Here is a 24,061-nt window from a genome sequence, read left to right on the forward strand (position 1 = left end):
GTGTGTACATATATAATACACATATATACATATATATATGTATATATACTTAAAAATACATCTATAGCCTTCTACATTTTATGTAATAATGATGTGAGTGTGCCTTAACTTTGAAAGAAATGAGTGAAACCTTTTCATATTAACATACATATTCAAACAAATAAGGATTCAAGTCTTAGGCTATATTAATCCTTATCTATCTGCTCTTTGGAGGTAAAATAATATTATTCCATTCATGATGTTAAATAATAGATCTTCTAGTTAAAAAAATGTGATCATTATAACGACTGTAGTCTGAACTGTATCTCAAGCACGCATCGGGCTCTGGTTTATCGAGTAATGGACAATTCATCAAATTTGAAATTAAATTAAGTCTTACTCCTTATTAAATTATTTTATTAAAAATGTTCTAGAAGAGGTGAACTTTAAAAGACATGATTTTTAAATCACAACATGAAGGTTCCAGTGAACATCCAATGACTCATGTAGAATAGACCAAATAGTTAGCTGTTAAAATGACGGATGATTGCAATATCACCAATCATCTTTCATAGACATCAAAACAGTTTACTTCATTCACTTAATAAAGGCATCACACAATAGAGAAAATCCAAAATACATACACCAAAAAGAAGCCCACGTATACTGACCTCAACTCGAGATGCTACTAGGCCTGGCTTTGGTAGTACCGATGTAATGGTGGTTCCTTTCTCCTTCTTTATCAGTGAGACAAAGGAATCAAACAGATACTAGAAAAAATAGAGCCAACTAGTTAGAAGTTGCAAAACTCACAAAATTGTCACTTAAAATACAGTATGTCCAGTTCAACTTGAACTTTAGATAAGCAACAAATAACTTTTTAGGATAAGTATTCCTATCAATATTTGTTTGGGGGTGGGGGTTGCCAAAGCTAGCAAAACTAAATATTTATTACTATAAGAATTAGATCAAATAAACACTTCTAACTGCTCATGTCAAATTCTATTAAAAGAACATTTTCAGCAGACAATGAACATTTCAGATAATGCCTTCTGAGAATGTCATTTTCAGCCCCTTAATTATGAAGCATTTTCTTCTTCTAAATAAAACTCTAGCTGTGCAAAAAAAAAAAAAAAAAAGAAAAGCTATACTACTTATGCACCCTACTGTGAGAAATAACTGGATTTTTAAATTATCTATCAGGTCTAAAAATATCTCTAAAGATTGTGTTACATATACAAATATTTCTAAGATTTATAAGCTTTACAATGAATTTATTTCCACTGTTGCACTAGACATGACAAATTTCAACAAATATATTCATTTTGCAACTATTTGGCAGAAAAAAAGAACTAAGTGAGACCAGATATCACATATTTTAATTTCAGTGTTCCTAATCTGAAGTAGGCAAATAATAGGCAAATAATCTAAATTTTAAGTTAAGTATTTAGCACGCATTAGGCAATAGATGTATATGTATGCAACTAATGTTATTTTTGAGTGTAGATAATGTTGTACTGACTTTGGCTATTAAGAACCATTCTTTCCTAATAATACTGAAACAAGAAAAAAATACAAATATCTGAAAACGGCAATTCAGGGATGAGGAAGTAGAGTCTACAGAGGGAAAATTCCTCTTCTCCTCTTCATTTTGCCTAGCTGTCTTTTCTGAGAGCATCTGCTGACAAGGAAGAATTGTCAGTACCACTACTGCAGGCCCTAGCATGTACAAGAGGAAGAGTCACTTCAGACTTCCCAGACTTTTCTGAATATCTCCACAAGCCCTTTTTGGAAAGATGTTCTTGAACACTGAACCAAAAACTCACACAAATATGTAAAAATATTAAATTTAAAACAAAACTCCTCTAGGCATTCCTTATGGTTCTTTGCTTAAGCCATCTGACTCATATGTGTGTGCAAGCATACCTTCCCCACTCCCCACAACCCTGCTCTTCTTCTTGCTCCTGCTGCTGTTTATTTTCCCTTTATGGCTACACAACCAGTTGCCATAGGGATTTTCGTGAAGTTACAGATGGGGGATTAAAATTTCATTTCAGTTATGAGAACCAGAGAGCAAGAGGGAATTCATTTGCATAGTGCAACAATTGTAAATTTCAGAACTAAATATATTAAAATGATAATCATTTAAATAAAAATCGCAGTTTCTTAAGGGCTTTCCGACTTCAAATTTTTAAAAAGATTGAAGTTTCCTCCATGATATTCATGGGGAAATTTTTCAAACAACACAGGCATTATCAAAGCACTCTTTTGAAGAATGATTTGTACCAACATCACCCAGGTATTTACTTTGTTTTCTCAATTTTTCACATAAGTATATTTCTGATTTTAAAAAATTTTAATATGTAATAGACCTCATCTTTCTGACATACCTCAGTGTCTGTTGGCCCTGGGCCAACTTCTGGGTGGAACTGCACACCAAAGAAGGGTTTGCTCTCATGCATAATCCCCTAAAGGAATAAGAAATTGGAAGAAATTCATTCAGTAACAATGAGTGTCAACCAGGAATAGGTATGAATCAGTGGACAATGAAGTTCAAATTTTCAAAACTAAGTTAAAAGTTTAAGAACGTTCTAAAAATAAACAGTACTAATAAAAATAGGCCAATTCCCCTATTTAAAAAAAAAAAAAACACTAGCCTGTTCTATAACATTTCAGGCCCTTCTAGGCTCTGATCAGAACCAACTCAAATCCTCTTCTTTTTTCCAACTCCTAAATTACTTCTCCAAGGGTTTCTCAAAGGCTACTTCAGTGTTGAGTTGCAGAGACCTGCATAGACTGGTCCCAAACAGATCTCCTTCTACCAATCACCCATTAGCAATGAATGTGTAAAACAGTCATTGATTAACCACTCAAATTGTGGGTCTTTAATGAGTCAACTGATAAGGGAATAAGACAGAAAGAAATTACTTTTTTAAAAAGTAGAGGGCTATGGAAAATAATCTATAATAAGAATTATTCCACATACATACCCTAGAAAAGCCCACATAAATAAGGGAAAGGTATTTGCAAAACAGAGTATTAAAACTCCTGAATTTCTCTTCACTCACTTACCTCGTTTGTTTGATCATTAACATTCACAAAAAGTGGTTTCCAGCCAGCAGGAAGGGTGCTGTCCAGGGCATAGCCATGATTCTGAGCAGTAATGAAAGCCTGTCTATTTGTGATATTCAAAACAGGTTGATTCTGCCCTCTGGATAGAAAAGGTGAAAAATAATATAGAAAAGGAAAGGCAAAGAAAATAATATAAATGCATTAGACGTAAAATAGAGAGTAAGAAAAGCCTATTAAAATTCAAAAGTTTCAATTGCTTAGTGAAAAATTACTCCATGAGAAAAATCACAGATTGTTAATCCCATAATTTTAGCAAAAAAAAAAGTCAATTCAGGAAGCTTTGTTGTGTGCTAAATATCAGGTCTATTAAACTTATATGATCGGTTTTAAAAAAGGGGAATTGCACTCATAACAAAAAAGTTAAGAGATGCTTACTAGCTTGCTGCTGCTACTGCTGCTAAGTCGCTTCAGTCATGCCCGACTCTGTGCGACCCCATAGACGGCAGCCCACCAGGCTCCCCCGTCCCTGGGATTCTCCAGGCAAGAAGACTGGAGTGGGTTGCCGTTTCCTTCTCCAATGCATGAAAGTGAGAAGTGAAAGTGAAGTCGCTCAGTCGTGTCCAACTCTTAGCGACCCCATGGACTGCAGCCTACCAGGCTCTTCCATCCATGGGATTTTCCAGGCAAGAGTACTGGAGTGGGGTGCCATTGCCTTCTCCGATGCTTACTAGCTTAGAGACAGACAAATATAAGCAATTTCTTTTAATGCTGCTGCAGTAATTTTAAAGCCAAAAGAGAGTACTTAGGGGATAATAAAGAGGTTACTCCTCAGTCCTGAATCATTTTGAATCATACTTCATGTGGAGGGTGGACTGGGAGGGAACATTCCATGTTGAATAAATTAACATCATTTAGGGTAAGGAAGTAAAACCAATAGGATCTGAAGGTTGCTGGGTTCTTGAGTTACACTAGTTTTATAAAATTGTCAGCAGCAGCAGTGCTCTGAAATCAAGCTTAAAATCCGAACATTTTCCCTTAGAATATCATTTGAGTATTGTAACTTCAATTTAAGTCAAGGAAAGGAAAATAACTTTAAATTTTGACAGAGTTATTGTTAGAGAAGGCTGCCTTTCCAATATGTGATAAAAATTGTAGCAGGTAGTCAGACAACTGTGAACCATGTAATAGTGTGGCTATCTATTTATTCTGAAGAAAACGCCATGTAAGTTCTCTAAGCCTTTTTGGGTTAGTTACTAACAGTATTTCAGAGCCAGTCTGACATGTAAACAGAAGCATAACTGCCTTACCTGTTGGCCATGGACATCTTGTAGACTTGGGCACCAGCAGCCAATCCTGTTATTAAATTTCCTGTACTGATTCCAAACAATGGTTCCTTGCGATCACTCTCCAAGATCTAAATTAGGAAAAAAACTTTATTAATCCAAAAGATCAGGTCCAAAATATAAAAATATATACAACCTCTGAAGAAGTAAAATGAAGCATTTTTGCCCCTTAATTTACAAGGTAAAGAAAATAGTAATTGAATAAAAAGTTAGATTATGACTAAGGACAGGATTGACAATTTGCAAGCATTAAAATTCAATAGAATGTACTTAACATCCAGACTAAGGTAAATCTAGTTTAATATTTCTCTAGAAATTTGAAAGTCTTATAGGTCCCAAGGTCATGGTGAGTAACACAAGTTATCATCTTACAATTGTTCAGACAACACATTTGGAAATCGGACTCCAGCTATTAACACTCAAGGACACAATCTCAGTTACTCTGCCTGAAGGTCTTTGCTCTTTCTCCTGTAGAACTCTCTCCTGGCTGTGCTGACATTACCTCAAAAGTCACAAACAGAAGTACTAAAAATATTTTTGTATAAATAAAGTATATTACAGAACAGACTCCCTCCAGTTCACACACAGACACACACTCTCCAGGTTCACCATACCTTTTTTACATTCTGAATTAGTGGTTGTGCAAGAGCTGGGTTACCAGGTCCTCCAGCAATTAAAAGCCCATCATACTCCATCTTGGTGAAATCATGATTCCAAGGCACTACATGCACTTCTGCCCCTCGCTGGAAAAGAAACACGAGATGGTCAACTGGGGACTTCCCTGGTGCCCCACAGGGAGTATGGGCTCGATCCTTTGTTGGGGAGCTAAGATTCTCATGGCCAAAAAAACAAAACATAAGCAACAGAAGCAGTTTTGTAACAAATTCAATAAAGACTTGAAATGGCCCACATCAAAAAAAAAAAAACTTTTTATAAAAGAATTTAATAATATTTAATAATTCAATTTAATAATATTTTTCTTTGCCAAAGTGCTTAACCTTCTCTTGGCTAATTATTCCCGAAAGGGAAGGGAAACAGAGTACATGACTCAAATAAATAATGCTGAGCAAAAATTCTTTAGTGTGACATATTTTGTATGGTGTAAAGGGACTCTATAATAAAATGCGGAAAAAACAGCATTTAAGTTTTGATTCTAAAAAAATAGATAATGCACTTTCCCATACTTCCTCTCACTTCAGGAGGTTGCAAACCTAAAGGCTTCATGACTAGGCACACAAGAACACAGTTGATCTTCACTTACTCCAGGAAAGGGAGTGGCAAAACAGAAGATAAACCCATTTCCTCCAGTATTTATTTTGGTCCACCTCTCAGCTTTTTCAATTCCTCATTTTTTTAATCTTACCAAATTTTAATCAGCCTTCTTTCCTCGTTTTTTTCATATTTATATTCTAATAGAAAAATTAGAACGTTTCTATACAAAAGTGGATGGAAGATGGCTTTGATTGTTTTGCTAGAAGCATTTAGCAAGTCAAGAATTTGAGAGAAAGAAGTTTCTTTGGAAAAGTTTCCAAGAAATACTAATAGCAAAGCAACATGGTGAAAGACCCTAATAAAGTGTACATTATCAATCAGATACCACAACACACAAATAGAGCTTTGGATCACTGGGGAACTCTGAGAACCAGTATAGAATATTCACCTAAAAACAGCCTACCCATGTGGCAAAGGAGCTGGGGAATTGACACTGTCATTGATTGGGGCTGCTCCAGGGATCATTAATTCTATATCATTTCCTGCCTGCCAGCAGCCTCCAACCAACCAAAGAGAGCCCTCAGGCAATGAGATGCAGACACTTGCAATTGGAAGATGGACTAAATGGCTTAAAATGATAAAATAAGAGGGCCACATGGCTAAGCCATCTACAGCATCTACTGTTTATGAGTCCATGCACATTTTTGTTAATAAAATTAATCAGCGCTTGTACCATGTCTCAGAATGTCAATCAGTAAGTGAAAAGAACAGTCATCATTTTCTTCTGTGTATTGTAGTCTTTGAACATTTTTGGGTTTTAATAGCAATCTACATCTCTAATTTTAACAGGGATAAATGTATTATTTCATGGACCAAAGGCAGCGAGAATATATCTTCTAACATTCTGAGAAAGTATACAAGCTTTCTCTGAAACAGAAAATCAGATTAATACTAGTGATCAGTATTACAAACCCCCATCCTTGAGATGGAACAAATTACTTACCTTTACTAATAAGCGGATTACACTGTTTTTTATCCCACAGTCTACAGCTACCACTTTCATGGGATTTCCTTTGCCGTACACCTTGACATCCTGCCATTTTAAAAACCAGAGTCAGAGGGAATGTCCAGCTATAAGCAACACACCAATATCATAAACACATCTCAGGATGCTCTGCACTTGGTAGCAGATTGATAGCTAACTACTAGGGAGTGGTTGGCCATTAACAATCAGTTTGTAAGAAAGACATAGCAAATGCCACAAATTCTATCTTGTTCATGAAAACAAAGTATTTTGCTGTTTGGTATAAAATGTTGATTACAGTAATAACAATTATCCCTAAGAAATTGGTTGCTTCCATAATTAACAAACATTTTTTCCCATGTTTTGCCTCATTAACAACCAGTAGCAATGGAATTTCCAAGTATTATTGCCTGATTCAGCACTAAACAGATGTAATAATAGATACATCATGCTTTAAACACCTCTTGATCCTCAACTTGCAATAAAGTTTGGATGAGGTAGAGCTATTGTGCATGAGGCTTAGGAAGTGGGGCTAATGGATAAAATCAGTCTGAGTCAGAGGAATCACTAAGCTAGTGTAGACCACTGGTCCCTTTAGGTTACTGTGCAATCATTTGCATTTAAATGGTAGACTTCATAAAAGGATCCCAGAGCATATCATAATCATTATGTACGTTTTAAGCACTGCTTGGAGTCAGATCCATTTTCACAGGCATTTACCCAAGAAGCAGTTCCCCAAAGTCATAAAAGAAGAAATAATAGAAATAGAGAGAGAGAAAGCCTAGAGGGCTGGGTGCCTTCGCTTGTTCCAGCTTCAAGAGTCAGCAAACACACTCTGAATTTAGGACGATTTCAAAGTTTCTTACAAGTTTTAGATGAAATGTGCAATCTGGTCTCTTCACAAATGCACGATATACCCTCTGTACAGAGTAAGCAAGACCTCATAGAAACAGGAATACATGAATTTGCTAGGACTCTCCAAGAGAGAAATACATTCTGCAGTGTTTTGCAACCTTATTTGACCATAGAATTTTTTTAAGGTGACTTTCTCTAGGCCAGTGCTCCTCACATTCAAGAAATGCTACCCCAAGTTAGTTCTAAACTCTAATAAAATTCTATAAAAATAGCCCTTTATCATGCTGTGTCTCAACTCTTCATAGAGAAGTGAAGTGAAGTGAAGTTGTTCAGTCATGTCTGACTCTTTACAACCCTATGAACTGTAGGCTCCTCTGTCCATGGGATTTTCCAGGCAAGAATACTGGAGTGGGTTGCCATTTCCTTCTCCAGGAGATCTTCCCAACCGAGGGATTGAACTCGGGTTTCCAGCATTGTAGGCAGACGCTTTACAGTCTGAGCCCCCAGGGAAGTCCTCATAGAAAAATGTGTTGAAATCTCTGTCTCCTATTTGTTTGCTGCTGCTGCTAAGTCTCTTCAGTCGTGTCCAACTCTGTGCAACCCTATGGACTATAGCCTGCCAAGCTTCTCTGTCCACAGGATTCTCTAGGCAAGAATACTGGAGTGGGTTACCATGCTCTCCTCCAGGGGATCTTCCTGACCTAGGGGTCAAACCCATATCTCTTACATCTCCTGCATTGGCAAGTAGGCTCTTTACCACTAGCGTCACCTGGGAAGCCCTCTATTGTCTAAGCCACCTTCTTTCTCCTATTTGTCTAAACCATCTTGCTGTTTCTTTTCCTGCTATTGCTGGTCAGTCTGGGCTTTCATGACTTTTGTCCGAATTAACTTCAATAACTTTCTAGTTACCTGCTCTTTTATCCAGTTTATTTTGCTCCAAAATGTTGCTGATTTTGGAGTTCAGTTGATTCATTGAGTTAATGACACTAAACCCTCTAGCTCTAGCCCCGTCCATCTCCACTCAACTTTAGCCAAATGTGAACAGCTGTATTTGTAAACCCGTTGGTCAGACACACCCAATTAAGCATAACTTTTCAGACACACCATATCGTTTCACACCTCTGTGCCTCTCAACACATGCCATTTCCTCTGCCTAAAACAAAGCTCTCCTAGTCCACCATCTACTGACTTACTCTTTATGTCTCAGGACAAGCCTGAATCCTCTGCGGGGCCTCCCCTAATCTACCCTCTTTAATTGGATGTTTTCCCACACATGACCTTATGGTGTCTTGTGCACACTCCAAGGACAGCATTTATTATAGTATTTGCTCCATGATGATTGCTTGTTTGCGTACCCCACCAAACGCTATGGTCCCCAAGAACAGAAACTATAGCTCAAGAGACTCACAACTCTAATCAAGATCAACACATGTATTGATTTTATAGAGTACTTAGATGTATTGTATGCCTTCTTGTAAATATACAATATACATATCTCACTTTGGAGTGATATAGCCGTCATGAAGAACACTTAATTTTTGAAGTGAGCTATAATACACTAAATTTCAGTGTGCACAGGAATTCTTTTCCCTACACAAAATAACCCCAGATTCTCATTATAATATTGGGTCCGAATTATAATATTGAGTCTGAATTCTATAAACTGCTCTCAACTCTCTGGCAGACCATTAGCTCTGACTGCTGATTGTCACTGTACCTATCTTTGGCAATTGAATGACCCTTGTATTTGACATTTTAAAGTCTTGAGTGAGGGAACCACAAAAAGAAATAAGAAAAATTAAAATAATAGTAAACAGACTCTAAATCAAGCCATGCAAGTTCCCTATAAGTAGAAGTTGCTAACTTTAAATGCACTGCTTTTGCAAAGTATCAATTTATAACTGTTTTCCCTTCAATTCTGATGCTTGTGGAAGATGATTTTTGCTTAAATGTAGATTTTGGTATTAACAAAATAGAAAGGTCTGAAGGGAATAAAATAAAACCACAAAATATAAAGGAAAATCTCTCACCTTGGTTGAAATCTCAGCAATCAAATTCTGCTTATTTGGATCCACAAAATCCACAGACTGACCTTCAAATTCAATCTTACCAAGCATGGTACCCTATCAAATTAAAAAATTAGAGAGTTAATACGGGGCAGTGATGCAGGTGCTGGCAGGATAAACTCACAGGAACTTACACAGCCACTTCAATATTTAGATGTCTTTATAACTACTCATAACCATCAGCAGATCTTCATCTTCTCAACTGGGAAAGATGAAGCAGTTTGTATGGTACATTTTGGGAAACATGCTCAGAAGTAAAATTACTTCTTTTAGGGCTGAGATAGTCACCTGGGGTAAGTGAAGTCAAAGGATAACAGAATTTGGGTTGTCAGAAAGTGCAAATCAGAGTATTTAGTGTACTTATGACCTAAAACTACTTCGTTGGAGATGTGGCAAGATAATAGATTGAGAAAAAAAAAGGAAATCTAAAACTTGCTGAAAATTGAAAAAGAATGGAAATATTTTAAAGAGTAAAATTTACATGCAAAAAATATATGAAATGTTGTATAAGTCACAAACTTTGAGAAATGGCAATGAAAGTTTCATTTTTTACATATGCTAATAAGGGCTTGAACTTTAGAGAAGGCTTAACCTTCTATAAAGTTTTCACAAATTAGCCTTGCTAGCCAGAAGGCAATGGCACCCCACTCCAGTACTCTTGCCTGGAAAATCCCATGGACAGAGGGATTTTCTGTCCCTCTGGAGCCTGGTAGGCTGCAGTACATGGGGTCGCTAAGAGTTGGACACGACTGAGCGACTTCACTTTCACTTTTCACTTTCATGCATTGGAGAAGGAAATGGCAACCCACTCCAGTGTTCTTGCCTGGAGAATCCCAGGGACGGGGGAGCCTGGTGGGCTGCTGTCTATGGGGTCGCACAGAGTCACGACTGAAGCGACTTAGCAGCAGCAGCAGCAGCCAGAACATGGCAAATGTCTTCATATTATTCTTTGCTGTCCTGAGATTAGCTTATTTATTAGTAGATCTAGTTTGACCTATTTAGAAAAATGTTATATTATGTTTAGTAATGAAGACTTTATGGAGAGGGAAAAGATTTTAAAAAATGGCATATTATGTTTCATAATGATGACTTTATCAAGACGGGGAGGAGATCAAAATAATTTACTGATTTGCTTTTCTCCAAGGAAATTGTTGCACTGAAAGGAATAGAAGAAAGTCTTTATTTCCCTCTGAAACATATTTCTTAGGGAAAGAAGTAACTTGGGAATGAGTTGATGCTAGCACATCATCCAGACGGTTATTTCAGTGTGATTATTACAACCAGAGTACTATCTCAAACTCTGGGAAAGACAGTGAAAACCACCTTTCACTTCCATACTGGATTATTAAGTTTCATGGTGGTCTCCACTTACTTTTATAGTCCAAATCACAGAATTCCTTGACTATATTTATGGATCCCTAATTTTGAACTTTGGTTTTCAGTTCTTATTCCCTTTTACTTTAAGCATGCTGAATGAAAAACACGCTTGCTCTCCAACCTAAGACTCACAGAACTAAAAGCCACAACATACATTTTTAATACGAGCCCATATTACTCATAATCAAATATAATAGGCAATACTACTATTTTGCTTGCTAATCTATTCAGCCAGATTTTGAAAACCTAGCTACCTCTGATAAAAACAGTGCTCAGTCGTGTCCAACTTTTTGAGACTCCAGGTATTGCAGTCTGCCAGTGTCCTCTGTTCATGGAATTTTTTCAGACAAGAATACTGGAGTGAGTTGCCGTTTTCTACACCATTGACAAAAGCAAGGTTCACCTTAAACTAATGTATCACATGAAGAACATAATACGGTCTTATATTTTCCCAAATTACTAAACCTGTCTATATTGTATCCAGTCTGCCAATTCCACAGCTGAATTTCCCAATTTTATTCCCCTCCCATCTGGCACTCTCATCATTCTTTACTGCTCCCACAACATCACTGGGCTAAGAAAATGCAAAAGTCTACCTGGGATGTATAATCTACGTATATAACCTAGAACATTTATTCTCAGGAAAATCATGGAGGAGGGAATGAAATCAGAGGTAGAGTAGCAGGACTGCAAACATTCCCTCTGTCTTCCTTCTGGTCATAAGTATGTGGCCATGAAAAGCTTATTTTTAAAGCTTTCTTTCCGTTTAAAGAGATCCTGAGTCAATATGTATTCTAATAAGGAATCTCAACAGATTTTCTTGGAGAACCTTTTTCACTTTGAAATTGTATCTTTCTTTCTTTTTCAAGAAAATGTATAGAATATAACGAGAAACCTTTAATGGCATTTAGGAAATTCAGTTAACATTCACGGGATAAAAGTTTCTTTCTGGTCTGGGATATGAAGGTTTCATGCAAGAAAAAAGTGTCCACCTCTTATAACAAGGAGAAGGAAGCAGAAGGTGATGAGACATTCTCAGAGGAAGGGTCAAAGATTTCAGCAAGCAGATAGAAAAGCAATAGACAAACTTCCCTTCATCTTGGTCACTGGAACAATTTTAAGAAAGACTATTTGAGGTAGCACATAGAGGGCTCATTTAATATACTCACAAATTTCACAAACTCCTTCAAGAGGACTGAATAAATAACAGCCCTAGTGCTGTGCACTTCCTGGTTTGCATTTTTCAGCAGGTAGGTATTCAATTTAGGCAAAATTCTTATGCATCTAGTTAGCTTCTCCACTTGTTTCACTAGCCCTGTCACATGAGCTGAATCACCAAGGCTTTACTTGGGATAGTGAACATAAAGTGGGCACTCAATTAACTACTGCTCAAATTAATCTCAAAACCACTCATGAACAAACATCCCAATCAAGTATTCAGTCTTGAAAGTCACATCAAGTAACTGAAAAAGTATAACAGGATGACAGAGACCCAAATGACAGAAATGGCCTGGATTTGTTCTTTTACATACCAATGGGTTCCCTGGGCACTGAGAAAAAACATACATACATACATATATATGTATATATGTATGTATATATATATATATATATATATATGTATGTATGTATACATAAACATATATACGTATATATAAACATAGATTTGGCTAAATATGATTATTATACCTTATCTCGAATTATTTTAGTCAGCATTCTTGTATCCACTCCATAAATTGCAGGGACCTGTGGAGGAACAAAAAAAAAAGGGTAGTGACAGTAAAATTGGAGGAAATTAGGTCCAGCATAGTGTTTTCAAGTTACCAACTTCACATCATATGTCTACTTGAGCAGTAAATAATTTCCCTACTCCTTCTTTTCTCTGATCTAGCATGACTGTGTTATGAGAACAAGGTAAATTGCTGCTCCTGCTGGGCATAGGACTCTTAATACCCAGACCATTCCTCAGAAAGAAAAATGAGAAATTCTGAACATCGATCTTCTACTAAGTTTTGTTGCCTTTAATCCAGGATGTTAAACACGTAACAAAATTTTATATATACATGTATATTTTAAACTAAAAGAATTTGTGAAGTGAACTCCATAAGCAAAATTACATCAATTAAAAAAAAAATTACATCAATTATATGCAAATCCATGCTTCTGGCACCTAGTAGGCAATCAATGGGTTTACCTGGAGGTTGTTCTAGTTGTTCAGCCACTCAGTAGTGTCTGACTCTTTGTGACCCTGTGGACTGCAGGACACCAGGCTTCCCTGTCCTTCACTGCCCCACAGAGTTTCCTGGAGGTGCTTCTTAAGCACCTGTGTTAAATTTTGCCTAGTCTATTAGTCAGTCAGGCAACACCTCCACTTGATTTAGTTTCTTTGACTAGATTAGATAGGGATAGATGTGGTATCTAGCCCTCGTATCCAGTTTTGCTTTCTGTGGTTTCAGTTACCTGCTATTGCCAATAGTCTAAAAATATTTTTAAATGGAAAATTTCATAAATAAACAATTCATACGTTTTCAATTGTGTACCATTCTGAATAGTGTATGTGAGCCACCCCTTTGTCCAGCAAATCCCACCTTGAGTCACTTAGTAGCCAACTGAATTACCAGATTTATGGCTGCAATATCTCAGTGCTGTGTTCAAGGTGCCCTATTTTACTTAATATTAGCTCCAAAGCACAAGAGTAGTGATGCTGGAAATTCAGATATTCCTTTACTGTGCCTAATTTATAAATCGGATTCTGTCATAGGTACGTATATATAAGAAAAAATATCGCATTAGTATATATATCAGTTCAGTTCAGTCGCTCAGTGGTGTCCAACTCTTTGTGACCCCATGGACTGCAGCACACCAGGCTTCCCTGTCCATCACCAACTCCCAGAACCTAATCAAACTCATGTCCCTCGAGTCAGTGATGCCATCCAACCATCTCATGCTCTGTCGTCCCCTTCTTCTCCCATCTTTCCCTGCATCAGGGTCTTTTCCAATGAATCAATTCTTTGCATCAGATGGCCAAAGTATCGGAGTTTCAGCTTCAGCATCAGTCCTTCTAATGAATATTCAGGACTGATTTCCTTTAGGATTAACTAGTTTAATCTCCTTGCAGTCCAAGGGGACTCTCAAGAGTCTTCACCAACACCACAGTTCAAAAGAATCAATTCTTTGGTGCTCAGCTTTCTTTATAGTCCAACTCTCACATCCATACATGACTACTGAAAAAACCATAGCTTTGACTAGATGGACCTTTATTGGCAAAGTAATATCTCTGCTTTTTAATATATTGTCTAGGTTGGTCATAGCTTTTCTTCCAAGAAGCAAGCATCTTTTAATTTCATGGCTGCAGTCGCCATCTACAGTGATTTTGGAGCCCCCCAAAATAAAGTCTTTCACTGTTTCCACTGTTTCCCCATCTATTTGGCATGAAGTTAGTTTTCTGAATGTTGAGTTTTAAGCCAACTTTTTCACTCTCCTCTTTCACTTTCATCAAGAGGCTCTTCAGTTCTTCTTCACTTTCTGCCATATTAGTATATATAGGATTTGGTACTATCCAGTTTCAGGCATCCACAGGGGGTCTTCAAACATATTCCCCATGGATAAAAGGGGAAAGAGCAATGAGTTAAGAATAAGGAAACATAGCTTTCTTATCCATTCATCTGCTATGGTACATATACACAATGGAGTATTACTCAGCCATTAAAAAGAATACATTTGAAACAGTTCTAATGAGGTGGATGAAACTGGAGCCTATTATACAGAGTGAAGTAAGCCAGAAAGAAAAACACCAATACAGTATACTAACGCATATATATGGAATTTAGAAAGAGGTAACAATAACCCTGTGTACAAGACAGCAAAAGAGACACTGATGTATAGAACAGTCTTATGGACTCTGTGGGAGAGGGAGAGGGTGGGAAGATTTGGGAGAATGGCATTGAAACATGTAAAATATCATGTATGAAACGAGTTGCCAGTCCAGGTTCAATGCATGATACTGGATGCTTGGGGCTAGTGCACTGGGACGACCCAGAGGGATGGTATGGGGAGGGAGGAGGAGGAGGGTTCAGGATGGGGAACACATGTATACCTGTGGCGGATTCATTTTGATATTTGGCAAAACTAATACAATTTTGCAAAGTTTAAAAATTTTTTTTAAATAAATAAATAAGTTAAAAAAAAAAAAGAATAAGGAAACAGATTCTAGTTCTTTTTCCTTCCACCAATTATCTGAGTGATGTATGAGCAAGGTGTCTTCCCTCACCTGTCCATAGAAGGAGGTAAACTGGCTATAATTTTAGACCCTGTTCTACTCTATGTGTCTATGATTATGGAAAAAGACTCAAGGCACATTTTTAAAACGAGCTAACAAACCATGGATTAAGCTTATACTTAAACTATTAATTCTGACACAAAGCAGCTATAATATCAGGTGCCTACATAACACAAAGGAAGCATTAATGACAACTATAAAGAGGTAAATTCAGATAATGATTGAAAGAAACTAGAAAAGACCTGGAAGATAATACAGATGCTTTATTATCTCTTTTAACATATAGCAGTAATGATATTCAGGAAACTAAGATCAATATTCTTTTTAATTGTTAGGAAGAGGCAACACTGAGCCCCAGTTAGTAGATGTTTGGGCTTCCCTGGTGGCTCAGATGGTAAAGAAACTGCCTGCAATGTAGAATACCTGGGTTCAATCCTTGGGTTGGGAAAATCCCCTGGAGAAGGGAATGGCTAGCCACTCCAGTATTCTTGCCTGGAGAATCCCATGGACAGAGGAGCTTGGCGGGCTACAGTGCATCGGGTCACAAAGAATCAGACATGACTGAGCATCTAAGCATACACATGCAGTAGATGCTCATCAGAGTGTCAGAATTCTTTCAGATTAATATTCTGTCAATTACAGGCCCAATATCAACTTAAGAAAAAGCAACTACTATAATGGTAGAAATGAGGTTTAATACAGCAGGTCCATTAACTCTAATTACTCTAAATATGTCTGACATTCAACCCAGGAGAATACTCTTATTTGATTAGAAAATAATACTCAAAGAAAGGCACATATAGGGTTTCCCAGGTGGCACTAGTGGTAAAGAACCTGCCTGCCAATGCAGGAGACATAAGAGACGTGGGTTCGATCCCTGGGTGGGGAAGATTCCCTAGAGGAGGGGATGGAAGCCCATTCCAGTATTCTTGCCTGCAGAATCCCATGGAGAGAGGAGCCTGGTGAGCTACAGTCTATAGGGTTGCAAAGAGTGAGACATGAGTGAAGCGATTTAGCATGCCAAGTAGTTAGTAACTTTTTTCCTTTATTACTTCAAATGAGATGATATCCAATTATATGTCATTGAGTCATAACCTTTAGGCCCAATAAGATTTGATGGTAATCTGTTCACATTCATTAAAAACTAAAATTAAGAAAGATTGCATGACCAGAGCAAGGTCACACAGCTAGTTAATGACTGAGCTGGTACAAGAATCTATGGCACAAGTTACATATCTAGATCTTGGTTAAAAGGGGATGGAGTAGTTAACTTGTTCCAGACTACAGAGAATTCTAAAATTTTCTCTAACCCCTTTCCAGATTGAGAAAGGCGTCCCTGGTAGCTCAGTTGGTAAAGAAACCACCTGCAATGCAAGACCCCACTTTGATTTCTGGGTGAGGAAGATCTCCTGGAGAAGGGAAAAGCTACCCACTCCATGGATATTCTCCATGTGGAGAATATCCATGGACTATATAGTCCATGGGGGTCGCACAGAGTTGGACACGACTCAGCGACTTTCACTTTCACCAAGCATGTATGAGTGCCACCTAGTGGATAAACTGAAAATATAATCTCACATGCTAGCAAAGTAATGCTCAAAATTCTCCAAACCAGGCTTCAACAGTACGTAAACCGTGAACTTCCAGATGTTCAAGCTGGATGTAGAAAAGGCAAAGCCACCAGAGATCAAATGGCCAACATCCACTAGATCATCAAAAAAACAACAGAGTTTCAGAAAAGCATCTACTTCTGCTTTATTTACTACACCAAAGCCTTTGACATTGTGGATCACAACAAACTGTGGAAAACTTCTTAAAGAGATGGGAATACCAGACCACCTGACCTACCTCCTGAAAAATCTGTATGCATGTCAAGAAGCAATCATTAGAACTGGACATGTAACAACAGAATGGTTCCAAATAGGGAAAGGAGTATGTCAAGGCTGTATATTGTCACCCTGCTTATTTAACTTCTGTGCAGAATACATCATGCGAAATGCTGGGCTGGATGAAGCACAAGCTGGAATCAATAACCTCAGATATGCAGGTGATACCACTCTTATGGCAGAAAACAAAAAAGAACCAAAGAGCCTCTTGATGAAAGTGAAAGCAGAGAGTGAAAAAGTTGGCTTAAAACTCAACATTCAGAAAACTAAGATTATGGCATCTGTTCCCATCACTTCATGGCAAATAGATGGGGAAACAGTGGAAACAGTGGCAGACTTTATTATTTTGGGCTCCAAAATCACTGCAGATGGTGACTGAAGCCATACAATTAAAAAAATGCTTGCTCCTTGGAAGAAAATTTATGACCAACCTAGACAGCATATTTAAAAGCAGAGTCATTACTTAGTCAAGGTCCATCTGGTCAAAGCTAAGGTTTTTCCAGTAGTCATGTATGGATGTGAGAGTTGGACTGTAAAGAAAGCTGAGCGCCAAAGAATTGTTGCTTTTGAAATGTGGTGTTGGAGAAAACTCTTGAGAGTCCCTTGGACTGCAAGGAAATCCAACCAGTCCACCCTAAAGGAAATCAGTCCTGAATATTCATTGGAAGGACTGATGCTGCAGCTGAAGCTCCAATATTTTGGCCATCTGATGCGAAGAACTAACTCATTGGAAAATATTCTGATGCTGGGAAAGACTGAAGGCGAGAGGGGAAGGGGACGACAGAGGATGAGATGATTGGATGGCATCACTGACTCAATGGACATGAGTTTGATTATGTTCCAGGAGTTGGTGATGGACAGGCAAGCCTGGTGTACTGCAGTCCGTGGAGTTGCAAAGAGACAGACACGACTGATCGACTGAACTGATAAATTTCTCTGTTTAAAGAATGAGTTCTGGACATTCAGCCTATAGTAACAGAAGGAAGCGTTCTCTGAAACAAAAGGATCCCAAAGTGTGTGATATGCCTCATCTGTTTGGCCCTTTGCAATTACATACACCTTCCCAACTTTCCAGGACCCCACCAATCATCCTTAGGTGATGCTGACTGCTGGATATTTCTCACCTTTTCTTCCCGTAGCCACTGTCCTAGACTCTTGGTAGCCAGCCAGTGGTGGTAGTCATCACTATAATTCAGCACCAGCAAACCTGCAACCTAGAAAGACAGGCAGTCAGTTTTTTAAAGTGATCACAAAATGCTATCCAACTCTTGTAACTTGAGTCAGCTCAAATTTTTTATTACCTACCAACAAAATGCTTAAAATTTTGGAGACTTGAAGAACAAAATATGATAAAAAAAATTTTTTTAAGATATATAGTCACTACCTTAATTGTCATGTGGGGGACAGTCTTACCTGGTTTGCCAAATCAGGAGGCTAAGCTAGATCTCCTTTCTCAGCACCCTGTATAAATTTTTGAATAGTTTATATGGTTTATATCCCCATGATATTACCCAAATTTACATTGAATAGGAATTTTTCATTGTATTTACTTTTACTTTTAGTCTGGCATACAAGTTATCTTTTATTTATCTCCCATAGAGAGTGGGATTTAAAATATAATTAGCTGATAGAAAGTTGATTCTTAAAATCCTTTTAAAAAGTGATTCAACACAAATTCTTGTAGCATCGCTGTTATCTGAACTTAAAACAACATTTTTCCAAATGAAGCCACATTTCATCCACAGCATTAAGCATAAATACAGAGTGCCCTGAGAAATGAAATTCAGAATAGTTCCATGCTAAAACTTATTCTCATATACCTAGGAATGAGATTGAGACTATATATTTAATTATTTTACTACAGGACAGTGGCCGAAACTTTGTCTAGCCTAGATTCCTAAAATAAATCAACTATACTTTTTAAATAGTCATCACTGGTACTACCTTAATCCCATCAGATTCCAAATATTTGCTGAGTCCCAGTTCATCCAGTGCAGCAGTATCTGGGGCTCCACCATTCCCAACAATAGGATTGGCCATGGTAAGAATCTGCCCCTTGTAAGCAGGGTCAGTAAGAGCTTCCGGGTACCTGAGTGAAGATGCCAAAAAAATTACCAAAAAATTCTTGATTTGTATACATGATCTAATTTATTCTGATTCTGCATACATGATCTGAATTATTTGACCCTTAAAAATTAAAGAACATGAGAATAGTCTTATAAGCTTGTCTCTAGATTTTGCCAAACTTAGGTAAATTTTACAGTAAAATATGGAAATGTATCCCATGATATTACTGATATGAAAAGACTCAAGTACTATGGCATCAGTTCAGTTCAATTCAGTCGCTCAGTCATGTCTGACTCTTTGTGACCCCATGAATCGCAGCACGCCAAGCCTCCCTGTCCATCACCATCTTCCGGAGTTCACTCAAACTCACATCCATTGAGTTGGTGATGCCATCCAGCCATCTCATCCTCTGTCTTCCCCTTTTCCTCCTGCCCCCAATCCCTCCCATCATCAGAGTCTTTTCCAGTGAGTCAACTCTTCGCATGAGGTGGCCAAAGTCCTGGAGTTTCAGCTTTAGCATCATTCCTTCCAAAGAACACCAGGACGGATCTCCTTTAGAATGGACTGGTTGGATCTCCTTGCAGTCCAAGGGACTCTCAAGAGTCTTCTCCAACACCACAGTTCAAAAGCATCAATTCTTCAGTGCTCAGCTTTCTTCACAATCCAACTCTCACATCCATACATGACCACAGGAAAAACCATAGCCTTGACTAGACGGACCTTTTTTGGCAAAGTAATGTCTCTGCTTTTCAATATGCTATCTAGGTTAGTCATAACTTTTCTTCCAAGGAGTAAGCGTCTTTTAATTTCATGGCTGCAGTCACCATCTGCAGTGATTTTGGAGCCCCCCCAAAAAATAAAGTCTGCCACTGTTTCCACTGTTTCCCCATCTATTTGCCATGAAGTGATGGGACCAGATGCCATAATCTTAGTTTTTTGAATGTTGAGCTTTAAGCCAACTTTTTCACTCTCCATGCACTATGGCATATTCTCATTTAATTTTCTATTCCCTCATTTCTTAAATTTTTAATACCTTGAAAAATTCTTCATAAGGTATTAATCTTTTAATTAATCTATTTATTTTAATTGGAGGCTAATTACTTCACAATATTGTAGTGGTTTTTGCCATGCATTGACATGAATCAGCCATGGGTACACATGTGTTCCCCATCCCAATATTGCTCTATTTAAAGTTTATAGATATTTTAATTACCAATGATTCCCCTAGTACCAGATATGAGTGAGTCCAAACTGATATTTACTACTGATGGATGACAGTTTTGCCAAAATATTAACTGTCAAAAGTTGAGAAGTCTTTTTATCTTTTAGCATACTGAAGAACATACTGATTACATCAATGGTGGCTGCCTGGTATATATGTTTGTTAAAATGTATTGAATATTTAAAATATTGATTTATTTTCTATGAAAAAAAATTAATAAATTTTTAAATACTTGATTTTTAAATATTTTAGTTATAGAGAGGTATATTTTGATAATTATCGTTATTATTGATAGTATATGTTTGATAGTATTTTTATTGAATAAAATCAATTCTATAAAAATTGATCAAAAGCATTTCTGTCTTCTAAATTAGAAGATTCCAAGTAACTATTTTAAAGTAAGGATATGGAATTAAGAATAAATGCAGAGAGCTTTATTTTAAAGTGTAAGGAGGAAAAACAAAAATACATGTATTCTTGTTTTTGTTCTAGAATAAATAAAATTATATATAAAATGTTTATTCTTAATAATATGAAATATTATTCAGGATCTATCTATAGCTATTTCATATTTTGAAATACACTACAATGAGATTTTTTTCCACTCTCCTACATTTTTACTTCCCACAGAGCGAGTTAAACCTAGTCTTTCTTGTGGATTACTATTGAAATTGAATTTAGGTGCTGAGGGGGACAGAATGACAACCTCAAAACCTCGGCTCCCGCAATAGTCAACATGAATTCTTCAACCCCCACCCAGACTAACTCCTCCCAGAACTCCCTTGTCAACAGAATAACTTCTCAGCTCAGCAAACTCTTAAGTGACGAAAGTGCTGTGATATTTACACCTACCCACACCCCCATCAGCTAATTTCTCAAATGTCTCTGGCCTATCAGGAACTAATAATTTTTTAAACCAAAGCTTACACACAATTAAATGCTTTTCTTGCAGATGAAAAACAAAATAACCCCCTTAATTATCAACCACCTTACTGGGTGAGCCACCCAATGAAGGAAAGCAGCATTTCTCAATGGAAAATAGGTTCTGTGGACTAACCTTATTAATGAACGCCTTTTTCTACATGAAAAAAAAAAAAGCCTTTAATTAATTTAATTTTACTTCCTTTCTTCTTTCTCTCCATAAAATAACTGGCTGCTCCCTTTAAACATAAGTTTACAATGCTCTCTCCAGTAAATGAATAAATACAGCTTGTCTTAGAGAACTGCAGTGTTGGAAGCAAATTAATCCATCAGGTCCTGTTTGACTTTTGTGATGTGACAAGATTTATTACCCATAATCCATCACAAAGAAGAAAACTCTAGTGCCCTCCATCATTCTGATCTATATTAAACAGTTGTTTGTTGGCAGGTATATTAACACAGCTAGTAATTAGTGCTGTCGAAAGGCTTAAATAATTGCCTGGTAAAGCAAAACTTTGCAAACAGGTTTCATACTCTGTAATTTAATGTTCTCACCAGTGGAACTATTTTAAAAATCATCTAATATTCTTTATTTCAAACAGGGAGCAAGAGTTTAGTGAAGAATGTACATTAATGATATAATGGAAGCTTGGTCAATCAATAACTTCAATATCAGTTAACACAATGCCTGCTTGTCTTTATAAGGTAAGGCTAATTGAATTTCCCTAAAGAATTCATCAACTATTTTACAGTTTAGTTCTTTTGAATCTCTAATGGAAACCTTTTGAAACCACCTAATTTTTTAAGACATAATTTTTAAATCCCCAGCTATAAACTACTCGCTGATCCAATTCCCTCACTCTTTACATATAGAAACTAAGACTTAGAAAGCCTGAGTGATTTTTTCAATATCACATTATCAGTTACCATTAGCACTGAGACCAGAACTTCAGCCTCCTGGTTGCCCGATGAACATTTGTTGGCTAGATAAAAGCAGCTGCATAATTTCTGTAGCAACTCTTACCTTCATTGATGTATATCTATTAGCAGGTCTTAAATACTAAATTCAGTCTCACTTGATAAATTTTGAAAATATCAGATCTATGTACCAGGTCTCCCATGGATTACCTACCTAAATTTCTAGAATTAATTTTGTTCTTTTTCACCAGGGGAACACCAGTGTCTGTATTCTCTTTCATTTACAGCCACAGGGAGGAGTTTGTGTCCAAGGTTCGAGCTGTGTACAAGCACAAGGCAACTTCAGGATAATGCATAGTGTGGTAATGATGATGCGGTGATTTCAACTTCCCACCATGAGTCATATCATCCAGTTATTCCTCTATATCAAGGAAGAAGAAAGCCTTGGAAGAGAAGCATTACTCACCCTGCCAGGCCAGTATTAAAAACCACTTCACCAGCAACAGAGGATGGATGGCCAAAGGAGTAACCTTTCATCTTAGTTCCATCTTCCAGGACAATGTGTGCTGTTTGTGCCTAAAGAAGCAGATGTGTGAATCTTAGCAGAATACAAAATATAAAGCACAACTAGCTAAAAAAAAAAATCCAAAATTACAATATGCAAATGTATTAAATAAATGCACAGTATATTTGATAAAACCATACTCTCTAGATTTGAAGTTGATATCCTGTTACTGACCACTTTTCTTCAAATGTAGGCTCTTCTCACTGGCAGGTGTTTTGGTTTGCTTGAAAGAGGAACTGAAGCGTATCAATACTTTGTCTATCCTCAGTCCACTTGTAGAATTATTGACAACCCAGAAATACTTCAATTTAGCTGAAATGCTATGTGTCTGTCTTTTCCCTATTAGTATGCCTTAGCTTTGCTCAAGTATAACTTGCGGGAAATAACACTGAAGTGTACCATACAGCTCATCAGTATTCTGAGGCTTAGAACTAAAAGGGATCTTCAAGGTTATCTATCAAACTGTATTCCACAGACCTCTTGTGTTTGATGAACTTATCTCAAGTGCTGCGCCTTCCCTGAGCTTTAGGATCATGAAGAAACTAAAACTTTATTGTTCTATGAATACTGATGCAAAAGCAAGCACTATGGAACATCTGAAAATACATCGCACTTTGCTTTTTAGTAGAATTAATTATATCTAGGATGCTTCCCTGGCAGCTCAGTAGTAAAGAATCTGCCTGCCAATGCAGGAGATGCAAGTTTGAAAATGGCAACCCACTCCACTATTCTTGCCCAGAGAATCCCATGGACAGAGGAGCCTGGTGGGCTGCAGTCCATGGGGCCTCAAAAGAGTTCAGACACAACTTAGCCACAGGAGCTAATGTTCATTGCGGTGCCTGGGGCTCTCACTGTGGTGGCTTAGTTGCAGCTCCCAGGCTCTAGAGCCCAGGCTCAATAGTTGTGGCCCATGGGCTTAGTTGCTCCACAGTATGTGGAATCTTCCCAGACCAGAGATTGAAGTCGTGTCTCCTGCATTGGCAGATGGATTCTTTACCACTGAGCCACCAAGGAAGCCCCCAACATTTTGATTTTATTAAAAGTAAACTATAAAGGAAAATGCCTCAGTAGTAATTGAGGAAATTTGAAACTAAATTGATATTTTATTGTATTCAGTGTAATTTTTAAGACAGATAATAGCATTATGATTACATTTTTAAGAATTTTCATTTTTTAAGATATATACTGAAATACTTAAGGATAGACTAATATCATATCTGAGATTTCTTCAAATAATCAGAAGTTGGGGGAATGAATAGAGATATGAATGAAACA

The 24,061-nt window shown here is 37.2% G+C and overlaps 1 protein-coding gene across 1 annotated transcript in view; it reads right to left on the reverse strand.

Moving 5' to 3' along the window:
• Positions 1–24,061, reverse strand: part of CPS1 (carbamoyl-phosphate synthase 1) — a 140,200-nt gene that overhangs the window by 93,867 nt on the left and 22,272 nt on the right. The window contains exons 2-12 of the mRNA XM_005888993.3: positions 22,688–22,797; positions 19,038–19,182; positions 18,218–18,307; positions 12,618–12,674; positions 9,516–9,608; positions 6,610–6,699; positions 5,009–5,137; positions 4,359–4,465; positions 3,052–3,190; positions 2,370–2,447; positions 651–749 (exon numbers count right to left, since the gene is read on the reverse strand). Of these exons, the coding sequence (XP_005889055.1) occupies positions 651–749; positions 2,370–2,447; positions 3,052–3,190; positions 4,359–4,465; positions 5,009–5,137; positions 6,610–6,699; positions 9,516–9,608; positions 12,618–12,674; positions 18,218–18,307; positions 19,038–19,182; positions 22,688–22,797 (1,137 nt within the window). The remainder of the gene's footprint in view (positions 1–650; positions 750–2,369; positions 2,448–3,051; positions 3,191–4,358; positions 4,466–5,008; positions 5,138–6,609; positions 6,700–9,515; positions 9,609–12,617; positions 12,675–18,217; positions 18,308–19,037; positions 19,183–22,687; positions 22,798–24,061) is intronic.

This window comes from Bos mutus, chromosome 2 (genome assembly GCF_027580195.1).
Source record: "Bos mutus isolate GX-2022 chromosome 2, NWIPB_WYAK_1.1, whole genome shotgun sequence".
Lineage (NCBI taxonomy): Eukaryota > Metazoa > Chordata > Mammalia > Artiodactyla > Bovidae > Bos > Bos mutus.